Below are 19,178 nucleotides of genomic sequence, written 5' to 3'. Positions count from 1 at the left end.
TATATATATATATATATATATATATGTATGTATGGGTATTGTGTTAATTATGATGAAGAATGAAAATGCATAAAATGAAGTAGTGATGTACATGTGAGTGGAAGAATATAGTTAAAGGTATAAAATATAGAATAGAATGTTACTATATAGAATTCTCCCCATGATGAAGCAAGGTTGCTATTAGTATTATACTCATTATATAATATAAAAAGGGAGCATTAGATCTATGTCTAGCAAAGCACGCCTGTAATTCAATTCATGATGGGTCTGTCACAATTCTTTCAACTTCTAATTACCTTTTTGTCTCAACTCTCAACCTTCTTAGTTGGGATAATAATAGCACAACACTCATCTTATGCTTATACAACACTTTAATTTTTAGATAAATTAAAACGTAAAGATGCATGTAATTATCAAAAACAAGGACAACAAAAAAATGTAAGGATGCAGTATTATTCTGCTCTCTCACATTATCTCTGCTTTTCATGAATTTTGAATTGTTCAAAGTAGCTGACAGGGGAAGAAAAAGAAAGGTTTCATGTTTTATAGAAAAAATTAAAAAGGTAAGTTACATATGCTGATAACCTTTGATATTCATTTGTTTCGTCTATTTTGGTATTTAATCTCACACCTGTTTGGTAGTACAAGTTAGCTTTTATTTAATAAAATATGCATGTGATATTTAAGAAGGATCATCCATTTCATATTTGACAATATGCATGTATAATCATATTTAAACTACATTTCAAACTATCACTAATTTTATTATGAACTTAGCAGAGTCTAGTTTTGTTTTAACATTAAAATACAGAGAATATTTACACTGATCCCAAGAGGCAAGAATATGTAACTGTAGAACCAGATTCCATTAATTGCTGCATTCTTTCCAACTTTGAGCCCAATATAGCTTATGTCGGTATCACAAGCCACCATAAACGTTCTCATTCATTCATTCATTTATTCAAAAGCAACGCCACTTTACTTTCACTTTAACTTTCTTTTTAACAACCATGTTTGTTTATTGTTCACCATATTATTATCTTCCCTCGTTAATTTTGTGCATAAAAAGTGAGAGATTCTTCTTTTTAGGTGTCTCATTTGGGTCCAAAAGTGAATGGGCTGATAAATCTTTTATGTGATAATATATTAATATGAAGGCCTCAACGAAGAACACTTATTTTTCAACTGTGACAGATTCTTCCTTTTAGGTGTCTCATTTGGGTCACATCACATCCATCAAGTGTGTCCAAAGCCGTATATAACACTAAACCTCTGCCACCAAGTGTGCAATAAGGAAGAACACCAAACATAATGTTAAAAGGCATGTGACTATTTGTGCTTAATAGGCATGTGACAATGAAAAGTTCACTCTTTTTTATTGCCCAACATCACAATCCAATTATTTAATTCATAACCACACTTCATTGTTCCTTCAAGTATTAGTTCTTTGGATTAGGTAGTAACTACAATACGTTCATTACCTAAGCTCTCATCTTTCTATGGTTTCAAAACTTTGTAGCGCAATACTCCAACTCTACTTGCTCCATCATAACTACAAATTCTAAAATATTCCTAGACCATATTTCAGGAAAAGAAATTAACTGCTTCAATTTAATTTGACAACTTTTTATCCAAAGAATTGCATGGTTATAGATGGCACGTATTACAATTTGATTGAAATAATGTAATACTCACAAAGTATACAATAACATCTCCATAATAAGAATGTGGTTGATAAATTGCAGGTGGAGGGTAGGTATGCCTAATCTGTAGTAGCATAAATGGTACAGTTAACAAAAGTTGGCAGGAAAGAAAAAAAGGAATACTATACTGTTATGCCTGCATTATAAGATGAGCTTATGCAAACACACCATAGCAATGAAAAATGAATGAAACATTAAGAAAGAAACATGTTAGGGAAGCACCTTCAGTTCCATTTCTTTGGGAAGTAAAACCTGGCATTCCTAAGAAAGATTGGAAGCCAGAGGTGGAGCCTTCAGTTACCCACTTTCCTAAAACTCCACTCAAACAAATTGCCTCAGTGCCCTTTGTTTGGGAAGAAAAGCCAGGAACACCCCTTCCTAATTATCATTTCTCTGTGCCTCTAAAACCACATGCAATGCTCATTCATGTTGCATCCTCTTCAGGAAACTCTGTTGCCTTCAACTATAGCAGCAGTGATGAGAGTCAAAGTATAAACTCTACCATGGGACTTGCAAATTGTCTTGAACTATCAGCAAAAGTTTCCAATGCCATTCCAGTGAATGGAAATTCATTTTGTAATTATAGCTGTGACCAACTACAAACACCTTTGTCTCCAACATCCTCAGAGACAGACAGTAGCACAAGCAGCTATGCAACAGGCATATCAAGTCCAGTTGGTGTTTCTTTCTTGGAATCACTTTTTCCATTATATATACCTAAAACTAAAAGGGATGTACATTCAGAAAAGGTGGTATCTTCAATTCCAAAAGAACAAAGTCCTGAAGATAATAATATCAGTGACATGGTTAGGAGGCCACCAACACTTGAAGAGCTGATTATGATGAGTAGAAGAAGGAGCAACAGAAGGAAAGCCTTTCAAAAATGGGATCCACCAAAGGTAATAGTAACCCAATTTTGTTGTAGATATATAATACTGCCATCCTGTAGTACCTGAAGATGCATTTATTTATAGGAACTTCATGCACTAATTTAGATACACATGCATAATTTAGCAAACAAGGTAAGCAACTCTCGTGCACTTGCTCCTAGGACTACCTTCAAAATAAGAAACATGCTAATCTTATTTCCAATTAAGATTATTGACCAGGCATTAAGCTTATGAAACTCGTGTCTAAATAGATTCATTTTTTTCATATTCTTATATTCTCTGGCACAAAAGTGCATTTGAAACAAACGTGTACTCTGAAACGTGCAGAAAATGAAAATAAATGAAGCTTTTGGATGCTGCAGCTTTGTAACTAACAGCAATATGATTGAGGGACTGATCAAGAGGAAATATTTCCCAAGACTGAAACTAGCCTAAGAAGGATGATAGAAGCAAGGGCAAAGAGTGAACTAGTACTTCATCATAAGTTCAAGATTTCTCCATGCTTAAATGCCTGACTGCTTAAAGATTTTAAATTCTTCTTTCAATTTAATTGCAATAGATAAGTGCTGCAAATTATGGATTCCTGTTTTGATTGTATAGTGTGTGTGATTTGAACACAAATATACTCGAGCATTATAAAATTTTCCCTATTCTCAAGATATTTAAAAAGTGAACACCTATTTATATGGCTAAACCAATTAGTGTAATGCTTTATATGGTGCATGATAAAGTAAACAGCCAAATATAAAATATATGGTAAAACAAATCATGGAATTCTATTAAGCATAATTGCTAGTAAAAGGTAATATAGAAGCTTCCTTTTAAGCTCTGTTCTCGTCAAACTACTTTAGACATCTATTTGTCAAGGTTTTTTCTTAAACAAAAAGCACAATCTAGCCAAAAAACACAACTAGTTTTCTTTTCTATCACCACCCTATCAATACTTCTACCGTGGTTACAATTAGAGAGAGTTCTTGGATATAACATCCCCAAACCGAACAAACCATTGAGCATCAGATGAAGTGTTATCCTGCTCAGGCTGTATCCCTTCCATTTTAGGGTATTTGTTTTGTCCCTTCTTCATCACAAAATGCTTATAATCATATGTCCTTGTAGGAGGGGCATGGATTTTAGGAGGGGGTGCAGGGAGTAGTGATACCAGAACCCTGGCAACCTCGTACATGGTTGGCCTCTCAGAAGGGTTTCTTTTTGTGCAAAGTAGAGCAAGCTGAAATGTCTTCTTAACATGGGCCATATCAATGCAGGTAACTGATACTTCAGGATCAACAGCCTCCATTACAGTGTTGTTATCAGCCTTGGACAATATCTGATAATTCATAAACATGGTCAAAGTTTTAGTGACTCGTTACATAATATCAGTAACTGAAGAGAATTAATGCAAGTAAGCAATGGTGCTGTTCATAATAAACTTAGCATATCATAGAAGACATACTAAACACAAAGAAAGCTGAAAAGGCGTACACGTGAGTCATGACACATGCATGATAGGGTGGACATGTGAGGATTGATAAAAACCTTAGAATGTAGATGTTAAACATACCAACTGATGCAAGTTAGAGTCATTGTCCACTGCTTTCTTCCCAGTAAGTAGCTCTAGCAGAACAATACCAAAGCTATATACATCTGACTTTTCGTTCAACCTTGAAGTTCGGGCATACTCAGGGTCAATATAGCCTATCGTTCCAAGAACATAAGTTGATGTGTGAGTTCTTGTTGTTGAGATGCATTTAGCAGTGCCAAAATCGGAGAGGTGGGCCTCAAAGTTCTCATCCAGCAGGATGTTCGAAGACTTCACATCCCGGTGGACAATTCGAGGGTTGCAGTCATGATGGAGATAAGCAAGACCTTCAGCAGCCCCAACAGCAATTTTCAACCGTGTTTCCCAATCAAGTTTCACTTTTGAGGGACCTATTAGAGAGGACAATTTATGCGCAAAAACATGCAAGCAAATTCAAGTTTGTACATAAAATGTCCACAACACCCAATTCAAGTTTGTATTTAACACTTTCTTCACATTAATAATTACATGTATCTTGTCAAAGATAATAACAAACTTCTTAAAGTTAAGCAAATTTACCATGAAGAAGATCCCACAAAGAGCCATTTGCCATATAATCATAGAAAAGGAGATTCCCAAAGGGTGTAAGGGCATAGCCATACAAGGTGACAAGATTTCTATGTCTGATGCTGCCAACTGTGACAAGTTCCACCTCAAACTCCTTTAAATTGTGTGCATGCTGATTGTACAATCGCTTAACTGCAATAGGTCGAGAATTCTTCAAAACACACTTGTATACAGTACTAGAGGCACCATACCCTACAGCATATTTCTCACTGAGATTCTCAGTATTTCTAAATATATCTTCTAAGGTGTGGATAGCCATATCCATGTGAAGAATTACAAGTTGAGGAGGCCCTGAAAAGGGAGGACGAACAAATAACAAACATAATGTGAGAATTCAGGCTAAACCAAAAAATGCAATTACTATCATATGAGCTACTCTAATATTCAACATGCCTTGGCCACTTTTGCTTGACCCGTTCATCAATAGCTTTGACTGGCTGTATCTATAGATGGCAACAATTACCATGGCCAACAACAAGATGATTCCAAGCGTGAGGCAAACAAATGCAACCCTTGAAAAAGTCTCTGAACACAAATTATTTACAAAAGTTACTCATTACATTTAATTAGAAGCAAAGTTGTCTGGAAAAAAACTTTTCAAATGGGTGTCACATACGTCTGGATCTCGGTATGTAAGGATGACATATTGATCCTAACCAATTCCCACATAACAAAGGATTCCCAAAGAAGCTGCAATAATAACAGGTTACAAATCCTTGATATATAAAAGTTGAAAACAAAAAATATCTGAAGTTTTCCTACCGTACCTGTCAGCTGAAAACCATGAGAAGTTCTTCATAGAAGGAACAACTCCAGAAAGGTTGTTGTAAGAAAAGTTCCTAAGAAATGACAAACACAATGCATTGGGTTAGTTCAGAAACATTACTGAAGAGAAAGTAACAGAAGGGAAACAACCAGCTAGCTGTCAGGAATACATACAAGGAGAGAAGACTGAAACAGTTGGTTAGCTGATCTGGAACCTCACCATGCAGATCATTGTTGTTCAAAATCCTAGCATTTTGTTACAGTAAAGACATGTTAATGAACATATTGTTAAGAAAGTGATCATTGAAAACATCAAGGAGTGAGAATACTCGATGGTATAATTAACTTACAGATGCATAAGGTTCTGCAACTGACCAAACTCTGGAGGAATGCTATTCGACAGATTGTTGAATGACATATCACTAGAAGCAAAATCAAAACACTAGGCAACAGTATAACCAAAAGGATAGACAATATAATAAGACTTAACTTTAACTTACATAGAACTTACATGATCTGTATGCTTTTAAGATTACCAAATTCAGCAGGCAAGGGACCGTCAAGGTGGTTATGGCTAAAATTCCTGCATACAAATAATATCATAATGAATGAATATATTATTCCAGATAAGGGTTAAGAAATTCCTGTATGAGGTACAACCAAATGATTCAATTGCATATTCATCTTACAGGGTCAAGAGATGCTCCAGAAATCCAACAGATGCTGGGACATGGCCAGAAAAATTATTGCTTGATAGATCACTGAAGCAAAAATATAAACAAAAAGTTCAGCAGACATTTAAATCATCATGCCAGATATGTAATTAAGATTAACAGAACTTACAGTGTATCCAGATTTACAATATGGCCTAACTCTATAGGTATAAACCCTTTGAATTTGTTTGCAGAAAGATTTCTATATATCAAAAAGAATAATTAATAGGAAAGAAATATAGCAGAAATAGGAAGAAAGAAGTGTATGCTGCCATCACATACAAGTAGGTTAGACTCTGAAGGTTGCGGAAGCTCAAAGGAATGGAACCACTTAATTGATTACCATGAACATTGCTGCAAAATATAAACAGATGAATGGACAAATATTACTTGCTAAGGTATTAAAAACAACTGAAAGTTCTAAAAAGGTCAACATGACATGTGTGTAGTAGTATTTAGAAATCTTACAACTGATTTAAGGCAGTGCAGGAGCTTATGTTATGAGGAATTGACCCTTCAAGATGATTATTTGCAAGATTCCTGAACAATAGAAAGAGATGCGTATTAACAATACTGGCAATAACAAATGCCTTAACTATGTGATGGAGTGACAAACTCACAATTCAAAGAGATGTTCAAGCATCCCAATTTCATTAGGAATACTACCCACTAGTTGATTATCATTCAATTGCCTGAATAACAAATTCTTGTCGTTATTACATATTTTAAGAAAACAAGGAAGGGATAATAAAAAGAAGTTTGGACATCCTCTCACAAGTAGCTCAGTTTAGACATATTCCCAAGTTCTGGGGGTATTGGGCCACTAAGCATGTTTCCATGAAGATACCTAAATATCAAAGAGTTAACTCAAGTAAGAAGCAATAATTAACATGAGCTCTAATTGTGTTGGAATTAAACATACAGCTTGCCAGTAAATGACAAATTTCCAAGTATTGGAGGGATGGGTCCAACCAGCTGGTTCTCACTCAAATCCCTGCAAGAAAATACAGTCAAAAACAAATTTCATCAGCCAATTCATTAATAATATCCGGAAATGCAATCTAAAGAGAAATGTGACCATATGATCTTCACACTGATTATTTGATTAGAACACTTACAAAATAGCAAGGGCTTGCATTAAACCAATCACGTCGGGAATCTTCCCTGTTAGTCTATTTCCTTGAAGTGACCTATGCATTAAAAATAATGATTATTGAGCTGACACTTCTCTTTTTAGTATTGAAGAGATAGAAGACACAAACTGAATGAATCACAATTAAGACAAAGTTAGCAATATAACAAAACACAGCCAAATTACTCACAAAGTTGCCACTTGCAGAAATCCAATATTATATGGGATCTCCCCTGTTATCTGATTGTATGATATGTCCCTGAAAATAGAACAAAACAATGACAATGTGGACAAATGTGATAATTATGCAAATAATTAATGAAAACACTACATAATAAAACGTACAAGATTTCAAAACTTGTACAGTTCCCAATACTCTCAGGTATGCTTCCAGTCAAATTATTGCCTCTCACGTCACTGGGAATACATGCAAAAAACAGAACAAAACAACAAGATTGGAAACAGCAGGAAAATGTGTAACAAAGAACTGAAGAGAGACCTCAGTGATGGAATACTCACAAATACCACAAACCAGTTAATTGACACATATCTGGGGACAATGTTCCAGTCAACATGTTCCCTCTCAACCCTCTGAATCATTGTAAAAGCAGATTAAAACCATGTTTAGAATAATAAACTATTAAAAAATATCCGTGTTTAGAAGTTAATTAAACAAAGTAAAGTCAAAACTCACAAGTACTGTAGCACTTCATTCCAATAGAGTAGTCTTGGTATGTCTCCAGTGAGCCTATTTCGAGCAAGATCACTTTAAAGAAGACAAAAGTGTAATTAGAATATATTTCTGAGCAGCCTAAGCAATAGTGAAAAACTAATACATAACTGATAACTAAATAACTACCAGTTTCATCACATTTGAATACATTGTCACAAACATGGCTACAAGACTAACGAAACTCAGATGATGACAAAAGCAAAACTTACAGAGTCTTGAGATTTGGAATTTGGGTTAAAATTGAGGGGATGGGACCAGTCAACTGATTATTCTTTACGTTCCTGCATTCACCAGCTCAACTTAGGACTCATACCCAAGTTAAAAACAACAGGGCACATTGAATGCCATTTCTTGTGGTTAAAAAACTTACAAAAACTCAAGGTGCTGCAGCTTTGATATGGAAAAAGGTATATCACCGAATAGCTGATTCTCAGACAAATCCCTTCAATTCAATGAAACAGTAATGTGTATCAGCATATGTGTCATACACAGGAAAAAACTACAGCACAGTAAGACAAAGAAAACATGCACATCAGACTAGAGTGAGTTTCATACAAATGAACAAGTTGAGCACAGTTTCCAATTTCATCAGGGATTTGACCAGTTAGTTTATTCCCTGATAGGTCCCTATCAATAACATAGTTCAGAATCAAATCAAAATTTACAGAGATAATAAGGTTGAATAAAATAATAACCAAATACAATAAATACATACAGGGATTGCAAGTTTGGTAAATCAGCAATGGCCGGTGATATCTCTCCAGCAAGATTCATCCTTGATAGATTCCTATAACATATATGATATAAAAAGAGAAGCTAAGATGGATAGAAATGCAAAGAGCATAAGGTAATGAAAGAGAAATAAGTGAGGTAAAGGATAAGAAGAAAGAACAGACAGAGAAAGAACAGTGAAAGTGAGATTATGACAGTAAACTCCAAGCCAAGAGCAGAAGTCATTATTGTGAACGTCATCCCAATGAAGCACAGCATCTGCTATATTGCTGAAGCTACTCTTCATCTTCATCAATGCTTCTCCTATTTAATATGTGCATTCAAACAAATCACTTTAATTTAACGTATCAATCCTCTCTGTATATACCCGAGAGAGAGAGAGAGAGAGAGAGAGGTACCTTGTTGAGTGAGTGGTGAAGCAAATGGAGAGAGAAGCAAGAGGAGGAGTAGCACCATTGGCATAAACAACTCACCATCTTCCATTGTGAATGAGAATGTGAATGAGAATGAGAAAGAGAATGAGAATGTGAATGAGAATGAGAAAGAGATGAGTGAGAGAGTGAGAATGAGAAAGGCGTGAAGTGTAAGGTGGATACAGAGAACAAGAGACGGTGCGTTATGAAGAGAGAGAGAGAGAGAGAGACAAAAATGAAAAATATCAAAACATATTAATATTGCAACAACCAATCAATACAATTCCAAATAACATATTACTTTATGAATGATAAATTAGCTAAATTAGATTCAATTCTCTTCATATTTTAGCAATATATAATAAGGTGGTGAAGGTGCATGCAGCGATAAAACAGGTTTGGCAATGTATAAAGCTGACCATGTTCCCTCTTTTTCCTCTTAAATAATACACTCTCATCTCTTTTCTTCTTTTTATAATCTTCTCTCTTCAATTCTATTATTATTTCATTTCTTTTATATATATATATATATATATATATATATATATATGTATGTATGGGTATTGTGTTAATTATGATGAAGAATGAAAATGCATAAAATGAAGTAGTGATGTACATGTGAGTGGAAGAATATAGTTAAAGGTATAAAATATAGAATAGAATGTTACTATATAGAATTCTCCCCATGATGAAGCAAGGTTGCTATTAGTATTATACTCATTATATAATATAAAAAGGGAGCATTAGATCTATGTCTAGCAAAGCACGCCTGTAATTCAATTCATGATGGGTCTGTCACAATTCTTTCAACTTCTAATTACCTTTTTGTCTCAACTCTCAACCTTCTTAGTTGGGATAATAATAGCACAACACTCATCTTATGCTTATACAACACTTTAATTTTTAGATAAATTAAAACGTAAAGATGCATGTAATTATCAAAAACAAGGACAACAAAAAAATGTAAGGATGCAGTATTATTCTGCTCTCTCACATTATCTCTGCTTTTCATGAATTTTGAATTGTTCAAAGTAGCTGACAGGGGAAGAAAAAGAAAGGTTTCATGTTTTATAGAAAAAATTAAAAAGGTAAGTTACATATGCTGATAACCTTTGATATTCATTTGTTTCGTCTATTTTGGTATTTAATCTCACACCTGTTTGGTAGTACAAGTTAGCTTTTATTTAATAAAATATGCATGTGATATTTAAGAAGGATCATCCATTTCATATTTGACAATATGCATGTATAATCATATTTAAACTACATTTCAAACTATCACTAATTTTATTATGAACTTAGCAGAGTCTAGTTTTGTTTTAACATTAAAATACAGAGAATATTTACACTGATCCCAAGAGGCAAGAATATGTAACTGTAGAACCAGATTCCATTAATTGCTGCATTCTTTCCAACTTTGAGCCCAATATAGCTTATGTCGGTATCACAAGCCACCATAAACGTTCTCATTCATTCATTCATTTATTCAAAAGCAACGCCACTTTACTTTCACTTTAACTTTCTTTTTAACAACCATGTTTGTTTATTGTTCACCATATTATTATCTTCCCTCGTTAATTTTGTGCATAAAAAGTGAGAGATTCTTCTTTTTAGGTGTCTCATTTGGGTCCAAAAGTGAATGGGCTGATAAATCTTTTATGTGATAATATATTAATATGAAGGCCTCAACGAAGAACACTTATTTTTCAACTGTGACAGATTCTTCCTTTTAGGTGTCTCATTTGGGTCACATCACATCCATCAAGTGTGTCCAAAGCCGTATATAACACTAAACCTCTGCCACCAAGTGTGCAATAAGGAAGAACACCAAACATAATGTTAAAAGGCATGTGACTATTTGTGCTTAATAGGCATGTGACAATGAAAAGTTCACTCTTTTTTATTGCCCAACATCACAATCCAATTATTTAATTCATAACCACACTTCATTGTTCCTTCAAGTATTAGTTCTTTGGATTAGGTAGTAACTACAATACGTTCATTACCTAAGCTCTCATCTTTCTATGGTTTCAAAACTTTGTAGCGCAATACTCCAACTCTACTTGCTCCATCATAACTACAAATTCTAAAATATTCCTAGACCATATTTCAGGAAAAGAAATTAACTGCTTCAATTTAATTTGACAACTTTTTATCCAAAGAATTGCATGGTTATAGATGGCACGTATTACAATTTGATTGAAATAATGTAATACTCACAAAGTATACAATAACATCTCCATAATAAGAATGTGGTTGATAAATTGCAGGTGGAGGGTAGGTATGCCTAATCTGTAGTAGCATAAATGGTACAGTTAACAAAAGTTGGCAGGAAAGAAAAAAAGGAATACTATACTGTTATGCCTGCATTATAAGATGAGCTTATGCAAACACACCATAGCAATGAAAAATGAATGAAACATTAAGAAAGAAACATGTTAGGGAAGCACCTTCAGTTCCATTTCTTTGGGAAGTAAAACCTGGCATTCCTAAGAAAGATTGGAAGCCAGAGGTGGAGCCTTCAGTTACCCACTTTCCTAAAACTCCACTCAAACAAATTGCCTCAGTGCCCTTTGTTTGGGAAGAAAAGCCAGGAACACCCCTTCCTAATTATCATTTCTCTGTGCCTCTAAAACCACATGCAATGCTCATTCATGTTGCATCCTCTTCAGGAAACTCTGTTGCCTTCAACTATAGCAGCAGTGATGAGAGTCAAAGTATAAACTCTACCATGGGACTTGCAAATTGTCTTGAACTATCAGCAAAAGTTTCCAATGCCATTCCAGTGAATGGAAATTCATTTTGTAATTATAGCTGTGACCAACTACAAACACCTTTGTCTCCAACATCCTCAGAGACAGACAGTAGCACAAGCAGCTATGCAACAGGCATATCAAGTCCAGTTGGTGTTTCTTTCTTGGAATCACTTTTTCCATTATATATACCTAAAACTAAAAGGGATGTACATTCAGAAAAGGTGGTATCTTCAATTCCAAAAGAACAAAGTCCTGAAGATAATAATATCAGTGACATGGTTAGGAGGCCACCAACACTTGAAGAGCTGATTATGATGAGTAGAAGAAGGAGCAACAGAAGGAAAGCCTTTCAAAAATGGGATCCACCAAAGGTAATAGTAACCCAATTTTGTTGTAGATATATAATACTGCCATCCTGTAGTACCTGAAGATGCATTTATTTATAGGAACTTCATGCACTAATTTAGATACACATGCATAATTTAGCAAACAAGGTAAGCAACTCTCGTGCACTTGCTCCTAGGACTACCTTCAAAATAAGAAACATGCTAATCTTATTTCCAATTAAGATTATTGACCAGGCATTAAGCTTATGAAACTCGTGTCTAAATAGATTCATTTTTTTCATATTCTTATATTCTCTGGCACAAAAGTGCATTTGAAACAAACGTGTACTCTGAAACGTGCAGAAAATGAAAATAAATGAAGCTTTTGGATGCTGCAGCTTTGTAACTAACAGCAATATGATTGAGGGACTGATCAAGAGGAAATATTTCCCAAGACTGAAACTAGCCTAAGAAGGATGATAGAAGCAAGGGCAAAGAGTGAACTAGTACTTCATCATAAGTTCAAGATTTCTCCATGCTTAAATGCCTGACTGCTTAAAGATTTTAAATTCTTCTTTCAATTTAATTGCAATAGATAAGTGCTGCAAATTATGGATTCCTGTTTTGATTGTATAGTGTGTGTGATTTGAACACAAATATACTCGAGCATTATAAAATTTTCCCTATTCTCAAGATATTTAAAAAGTGAACACCTATTTATATGGCTAAACCAATTAGTGTAATGCTTTATATGGTGCATGATAAAGTAAACAGCCAAATATAAAATATATGGTAAAACAAATCATGGAATTCTATTAAGCATAATTGCTAGTAAAAGGTAATATAGAAGCTTCCTTTTAAGCTCTGTTCTCGTCAAACTACTTTAGACATCTATTTGTCAAGGTTTTTTCTTAAACAAAAAGCACAATCTAGCCAAAAAACACAACTAGTTTTCTTTTCTATCACCACCCTATCAATACTTCTACCGTGGTTACAATTAGAGAGAGTTCTTGGATATAACATCCCCAAACCGAACAAACCATTGAGCATCAGATGAAGTGTTATCCTGCTCAGGCTGTATCCCTTCCATTTTAGGGTATTTGTTTTGTCCCTTCTTCATCACAAAATGCTTATAATCATATGTCCTTGTAGGAGGGGCATGGATTTTAGGAGGGGGTGCAGGGAGTAGTGATACCAGAACCCTGGCAACCTCGTACATGGTTGGCCTCTCAGAAGGGTTTCTTTTTGTGCAAAGTAGAGCAAGCTGAAATGTCTTCTTAACATGGGCCATATCAATGCAGGTAACTGATACTTCAGGATCAACAGCCTCCATTACAGTGTTGTTATCAGCCTTGGACAATATCTGATAATTCATAAACATGGTCAAAGTTTTAGTGACTCGTTACATAATATCAGTAACTGAAGAGAATTAATGCAAGTAAGCAATGGTGCTGTTCATAATAAACTTAGCATATCATAGAAGACATACTAAACACAAAGAAAGCTGAAAAGGCGTACACGTGAGTCATGACACATGCATGATAGGGTGGACATGTGAGGATTGATAAAAACCTTAGAATGTAGATGTTAAACATACCAACTGATGCAAGTTAGAGTCATTGTCCACTGCTTTCTTCCCAGTAAGTAGCTCTAGCAGAACAATACCAAAGCTATATACATCTGACTTTTCGTTCAACCTTGAAGTTCGGGCATACTCAGGGTCAATATAGCCTATCGTTCCAAGAACATAAGTTGATGTGTGAGTTCTTGTTGTTGAGATGCATTTAGCAGTGCCAAAATCGGAGAGGTGGGCCTCAAAGTTCTCATCCAGCAGGATGTTCGAAGACTTCACATCCCGGTGGACAATTCGAGGGTTGCAGTCATGATGGAGATAAGCAAGACCTTCAGCAGCCCCAACAGCAATTTTCAACCGTGTTTCCCAATCAAGTTTCACTTTTGAGGGACCTATTAGAGAGGACAATTTATGCGCAAAAACATGCAAGCAAATTCAAGTTTGTACATAAAATGTCCACAACACCCAATTCAAGTTTGTATTTAACACTTTCTTCACATTAATAATTACATGTATCTTGTCAAAGATAATAACAAACTTCTTAAAGTTAAGCAAATTTACCATGAAGAAGATCCCACAAAGAGCCATTTGCCATATAATCATAGAAAAGGAGATTCCCAAAGGGTGTAAGGGCATAGCCATACAAGGTGACAAGATTTCTATGTCTGATGCTGCCAACTGTGACAAGTTCCACCTCAAACTCCTTTAAATTGTGTGCATGCTGATTGTACAATCGCTTAACTGCAATAGGTCGAGAATTCTTCAAAACACACTTGTATACAGTACTAGAGGCACCATACCCTACAGCATATTTCTCACTGAGATTCTCAGTATTTCTAAATATATCTTCTAAGGTGTGGATAGCCATATCCATGTGAAGAATTACAAGTTGAGGAGGCCCTGAAAAGGGAGGACGAACAAATAACAAACATAATGTGAGAATTCAGGCTAAACCAAAAAATGCAATTACTATCATATGAGCTACTCTAATATTCAACATGCCTTGGCCACTTTTGCTTGACCCGTTCATCAATAGCTTTGACTGGCTGTATCTATAGATGGCAACAATTACCATGGCCAACAACAAGATGATTCCAAGCGTGAGGCAAACAAATGCAACCCTTGAAAAAGTCTCTGAACACAAATTATTTACAAAAGTTACTCATTACATTTAATTAGAAGCAAAGTTGTCTGGAAAAAAACTTTTCAAATGGGTGTCACATACGTCTGGATCTCGGTATGTAAGGATGACATATTGATCCTAACCAATTCCCACATAACAAAGGATTCCCAAAGAAGCTGCAATAATAACAGGTTACAAATCCTTGATATATAAAAGTTGAAAACAAAAAATATCTGAAGTTTTCCTACCGTACCTGTCAGCTGAAAACCATGAGAAGTTCTTCATAGAAGGAACAACTCCAGAAAGGTTGTTGTAAGAAAAGTTCCTAAGAAATGACAAACACAATGCATTGGGTTAGTTCAGAAACATTACTGAAGAGAAAGTAACAGAAGGGAAACAACCAGCTAGCTGTCAGGAATACATACAAGGAGAGAAGACTGAAACAGTTGGTTAGCTGATCTGGAACCTCACCATGCAGATCATTGTTGTTCAAAATCCTAGCATTTTGTTACAGTAAAGACATGTTAATGAACATATTGTTAAGAAAGTGATCATTGAAAACATCAAGGAGTGAGAATACTCGATGGTATAATTAACTTACAGATGCATAAGGTTCTGCAACTGACCAAACTCTGGAGGAATGCTATTCGACAGATTGTTGAATGACATATCACTAGAAGCAAAATCAAAACACTAGGCAACAGTATAACCAAAAGGATAGACAATATAATAAGACTTAACTTTAACTTACATAGAACTTACATGATCTGTATGCTTTTAAGATTACCAAATTCAGCAGGCAAGGGACCGTCAAGGTGGTTATGGCTAAAATTCCTGCATACAAATAATATCATAATGAATGAATATATTATTCCAGATAAGGGTTAAGAAATTCCTGTATGAGGTACAACCAAATGATTCAATTGCATATTCATCTTACAGGGTCAAGAGATGCTCCAGAAATCCAACAGATGCTGGGACATGGCCAGAAAAATTATTGCTTGATAGATCACTGAAGCAAAAATATAAACAAAAAGTTCAGCAGACATTTAAATCATCATGCCAGATATGTAATTAAGATTAACAGAACTTACAGTGTATCCAGATTTACAATATGGCCTAACTCTATAGGTATAAACCCTTTGAATTTGTTTGCAGAAAGATTTCTATATATCAAAAAGAATAATTAATAGGAAAGAAATATAGCAGAAATAGGAAGAAAGAAGTGTATGCTGCCATCACATACAAGTAGGTTAGACTCTGAAGGTTGCGGAAGCTCAAAGGAATGGAACCACTTAATTGATTACCATGAACATTGCTGCAAAATATAAACAGATGAATGGACAAATATTACTTGCTAAGGTATTAAAAACAACTGAAAGTTCTAAAAAGGTCAACATGACATGTGTGTAGTAGTATTTAGAAATCTTACAACTGATTTAAGGCAGTGCAGGAGCTTATGTTATGAGGAATTGACCCTTCAAGATGATTATTTGCAAGATTCCTGAACAATAGAAAGAGATGCGTATTAACAATACTGGCAATAACAAATGCCTTAACTATGTGATGGAGTGACAAACTCACAATTCAAAGAGATGTTCAAGCATCCCAATTTCATTAGGAATACTACCCACTAGTTGATTATCATTCAATTGCCTGAATAACAAATTCTTGTCGTTATTACATATTTTAAGAAAACAAGGAAGGGATAATAAAAAGAAGTTTGGACATCCTCTCACAAGTAGCTCAGTTTAGACATATTCCCAAGTTCTGGGGGTATTGGGCCACTAAGCATGTTTCCATGAAGATACCTAAATATCAAAGAGTTAACTCAAGTAAGAAGCAATAATTAACATGAGCTCTAATTGTGTTGGAATTAAACATACAGCTTGCCAGTAAATGACAAATTTCCAAGTATTGGAGGGATGGGTCCAACCAGCTGGTTCTCACTCAAATCCCTGCAAGAAAATACAGTCAAAAACAAATTTCATCAGCCAATTCATTAATAATATCCGGAAATGCAATCTAAAGAGAAATGTGACCATATGATCTTCACACTGATTATTTGATTAGAACACTTACAAAATAGCAAGGGCTTGCATTAAACCAATCACGTCGGGAATCTTCCCTGTTAGTCTATTTCCTTGAAGTGACCTATGCATTAAAAATAATGATTATTGAGCTGACACTTCTCTTTTTAGTATTGAAGAGATAGAAGACACAAACTGAATGAATCACAATTAAGACAAAGTTAGCAATATAACAAAACACAGCCAAATTACTCACAAAGTTGCCACTTGCAGAAATCCAATATTATATGGGATCTCCCCTGTTATCTGATTGTATGATATGTCCCTGAAAATAGAACAAAACAATGACAATGTGGACAAATGTGATAATTATGCAAATAATTAATGAAAACACTACATAATAAAACGTACAAGATTTCAAAACTTGTACAGTTCCCAATACTCTCAGGTATGCTTCCAGTCAAATTATTGCCTCTCACGTCACTGGGAATACATGCAAAAAACAGAACAAAACAACAAGATTGGAAACAGCAGGAAAATGTGTAACAAAGAACTGAAGAGAGACCTCAGTGATGGAATACTCACAAATACCACAAACCAGTTAATTGACACATATCTGGGGACAATGTTCCAGTCAACATGTTCCCTCTCAACCCTCTGAATCATTGTAAAAGCAGATTAAAACCATGTTTAGAATAATAAACTATTAAAAAATATCCGTGTTTAGAAGTTAATTAAACAAAGTAAAGTCAAAACTCACAAGTACTGTAGCACTTCATTCCAATAGAGTAGTCTTGGTATGTCTCCAGTGAGCCTATTTCGAGCAAGATCACTTTAAAGAAGACAAAAGTGTAATTAGAATATATTTCTGAGCAGCCTAAGCAATAGTGAAAAACTAATACATAACTGATAACTAAATAACTACCAGTTTCATCACATTTGAATACATTGTCACAAACATGGCTACAAGACTAACGAAACTCAGATGATGACAAAAGCAAAACTTACAGAGTCTTGAGATTTGGAATTTGGGTTAAAATTGAGGGGATGGGACCAGTCAACTGATTATTCTTTACGTTCCTGCATTCACCAGCTCAACTTAGGACTCATACCCAAGTTAAAAACAACAGGGCACATTGAATGCCATTTCTTGTGGTTAAAAAACTTACAAAAACTCAAGGTGCTGCAGCTTTGATATGGAAAAAGGTATATCACCGAATAGCTGATTCTCAGACAAATCCCTTCAATTCAATGAAACAGTAATGTGTATCAGCATATGTGTCATACACAGGAAAAAACTACAGCACAGTAAGACAAAGAAAACATGCACATCAGACTAGAGTGAGTTTCATACAAATGAACAAGTTGAGCACAGTTTCCAATTTCATCAGGGATTTGACCAGTTAGTTTATTCCCTGATAGGTCCCTATCAATAACATAGTTCAGAATCAAATCAAAATTTACAGAGATAATAAGGTTGAATAAAATAATAACCAAATACAATAAATACATACAGGGATTGCAAGTTTGGTAAATCAGCAATGGCCGGTGATATCTCTCCAGCAAGATTCATCCTTGATAGATTCCTATAACATATATGATATAAAAAGAGAAGCTAAGATGGATAGAAATGCAAAGAGCATAAGGTAATGAAAGAGAAATAAGTGAGGTAAAGGATAAGAAGAAAGAACAGACAGAGAAAGAACAGTGAAAGTGAGATTATGACAGTAAACTCCAAGCCAAGAGCAGAAGTCATTATTGTGAACGTCATCCCAATGAAGCACAGCATCTGCTATATTGCTGAAGCTACTCTTCATCTTCATCAATGCTTCTCCTATTTAATATGTGCATTCAAACAAATCACTTTAATTTAACGTATCAATCCTCTCTGTATATACCCGAGAGAGAGAGAGAGAGAGAGAGAGAGGTACCTTGTTGAGTGAGTGGTGAAGCAAATGGAGAGAGAAGCAAGAGGAGGAGTAGCACCATTGGCATAAACAACTCACCATCTTCCATTGTGAATGAGAATGTGAATGAGAATGAGAAAGAGAATGAGAATGTGAATGAGAATGAGAAAGAGATGAGTGAGAGAGTGAGAATGAGAAAGGCGTGAAGTGTAAGGTGGATACAGAGAACAAGAGAC

At 35.0% G+C, this 19,178-nt stretch overlaps 4 protein-coding genes across 4 annotated transcripts; 2 read left to right on the top strand and 2 right to left on the bottom strand.

The window, feature by feature from the left end:
- Positions 1,680–3,252, top strand: LOC109353486. The gene is made up of 2 exons (XM_019595786.1): positions 1,680–2,602; positions 2,921–3,252. Exons 1-2 carry the CDS (start codon positions 1,886–1,888, stop codon positions 3,026–3,028), a joined length of 825 nt encoding a protein of 274 aa, XP_019451331.1. The 5' UTR covers positions 1,680–1,885; the 3' UTR covers positions 3,029–3,252.
- On the bottom strand, positions 3,353–9,342 carry LOC109353485 (LRR receptor-like serine/threonine-protein kinase ERL1). The gene is made up of 27 exons (XM_019595785.1): positions 9,213–9,342; positions 8,979–9,117; positions 8,798–8,869; positions 8,638–8,709; positions 8,453–8,524; positions 8,292–8,363; positions 8,044–8,115; positions 7,869–7,940; positions 7,695–7,766; positions 7,540–7,608; positions 7,336–7,407; positions 7,140–7,211; positions 6,993–7,064; positions 6,838–6,909; positions 6,686–6,757; positions 6,500–6,571; positions 6,348–6,419; positions 6,194–6,265; positions 6,016–6,087; positions 5,855–5,926; positions 5,679–5,750; positions 5,507–5,578; positions 5,356–5,429; positions 5,133–5,264; positions 4,692–5,030; positions 4,155–4,522; positions 3,353–3,920 (listed from the first exon to the last, which is right to left on the bottom strand). The coding sequence occupies exons 1-27, from the start codon at positions 9,295–9,297 to the stop codon at positions 3,555–3,557; spliced, it is 2,940 nt and encodes a 979-aa protein (XP_019451330.1). The 5' UTR covers positions 9,298–9,342; the 3' UTR covers positions 3,353–3,554.
- Positions 11,432–13,004, top strand: LOC109353488. The gene is made up of 2 exons (XM_019595788.1): positions 11,432–12,354; positions 12,673–13,004. The coding sequence occupies exons 1-2, from the start codon at positions 11,638–11,640 to the stop codon at positions 12,778–12,780; spliced, it is 825 nt and encodes a 274-aa protein (XP_019451333.1). The 5' UTR covers positions 11,432–11,637; the 3' UTR covers positions 12,781–13,004.
- Positions 13,105–19,096, bottom strand: LOC109353487 (LRR receptor-like serine/threonine-protein kinase ERL1). The gene is made up of 27 exons (XM_019595787.1): positions 18,967–19,096; positions 18,731–18,869; positions 18,550–18,621; positions 18,390–18,461; positions 18,205–18,276; positions 18,044–18,115; positions 17,796–17,867; positions 17,621–17,692; positions 17,447–17,518; positions 17,292–17,360; positions 17,088–17,159; positions 16,892–16,963; positions 16,745–16,816; positions 16,590–16,661; positions 16,438–16,509; positions 16,252–16,323; positions 16,100–16,171; positions 15,946–16,017; positions 15,768–15,839; positions 15,607–15,678; positions 15,431–15,502; positions 15,259–15,330; positions 15,108–15,181; positions 14,885–15,016; positions 14,444–14,782; positions 13,907–14,274; positions 13,105–13,672 (listed from the first exon to the last, which is right to left on the bottom strand). The coding sequence occupies exons 1-27, from the start codon at positions 19,049–19,051 to the stop codon at positions 13,307–13,309; spliced, it is 2,940 nt and encodes a 979-aa protein (XP_019451332.1). The 5' UTR covers positions 19,052–19,096; the 3' UTR covers positions 13,105–13,306.

This window comes from Lupinus angustifolius, chromosome LG08 (assembly GCF_001865875.1).
Source record: "Lupinus angustifolius cultivar Tanjil chromosome LG08, LupAngTanjil_v1.0, whole genome shotgun sequence".
Lineage (NCBI taxonomy): Eukaryota > Viridiplantae > Streptophyta > Magnoliopsida > Fabales > Fabaceae > Lupinus > Lupinus angustifolius.
This window is presented reverse-complemented; position numbering and strand designations above follow the sequence as displayed.

Coding starts and splice junctions, on each gene's coding strand:
- LOC109353486 (XM_019595786.1), top strand. CDS start 1,886: ATGAATGAAACATTAAGAAAGAAACATGTTAGGGAAGCACCTTCAGTT. Junction 2,603..2,920: donor AAAAATGGGATCCACCAAAG/GTAATAGTAACC, acceptor TGAAACGTGCAG/AAAATGAAAATAAATGAAGC.
- LOC109353487 (XM_019595787.1), bottom strand. CDS start 19,051: ATGGAAGATGGTGAGTTGTTTATGCCAATGGTGCTACTCCTCCTCTTG. Junction 18,462..18,549: donor TTACCAAACTTGCAATCCCT/GTATGTATTTAT, acceptor TGTTATTGATAG/GGACCTATCAGGGAATAAAC. Junction 16,817..16,891: donor TTGTCATTTACTGGCAAGCT/GTATGTTTAATT, acceptor TTTGATATTTAG/GTATCTTCATGGAAACATGC.
- LOC109353488 (XM_019595788.1), top strand. CDS start 11,638: ATGAATGAAACATTAAGAAAGAAACATGTTAGGGAAGCACCTTCAGTT. Junction 12,355..12,672: donor AAAAATGGGATCCACCAAAG/GTAATAGTAACC, acceptor TGAAACGTGCAG/AAAATGAAAATAAATGAAGC.
- LOC109353485 (XM_019595785.1), bottom strand. CDS start 9,297: ATGGAAGATGGTGAGTTGTTTATGCCAATGGTGCTACTCCTCCTCTTG. Junction 5,430..5,506: donor TCATGGTTTTCAGCTGACAG/GTACGGTAGGAA, acceptor TTATTATTGCAG/CTTCTTTGGGAATCCTTTGT. Junction 3,921..4,154: donor ACTCTAACTTGCATCAGTTG/GTATGTTTAACA, acceptor ATGAATTATCAG/ATATTGTCCAAGGCTGATAA.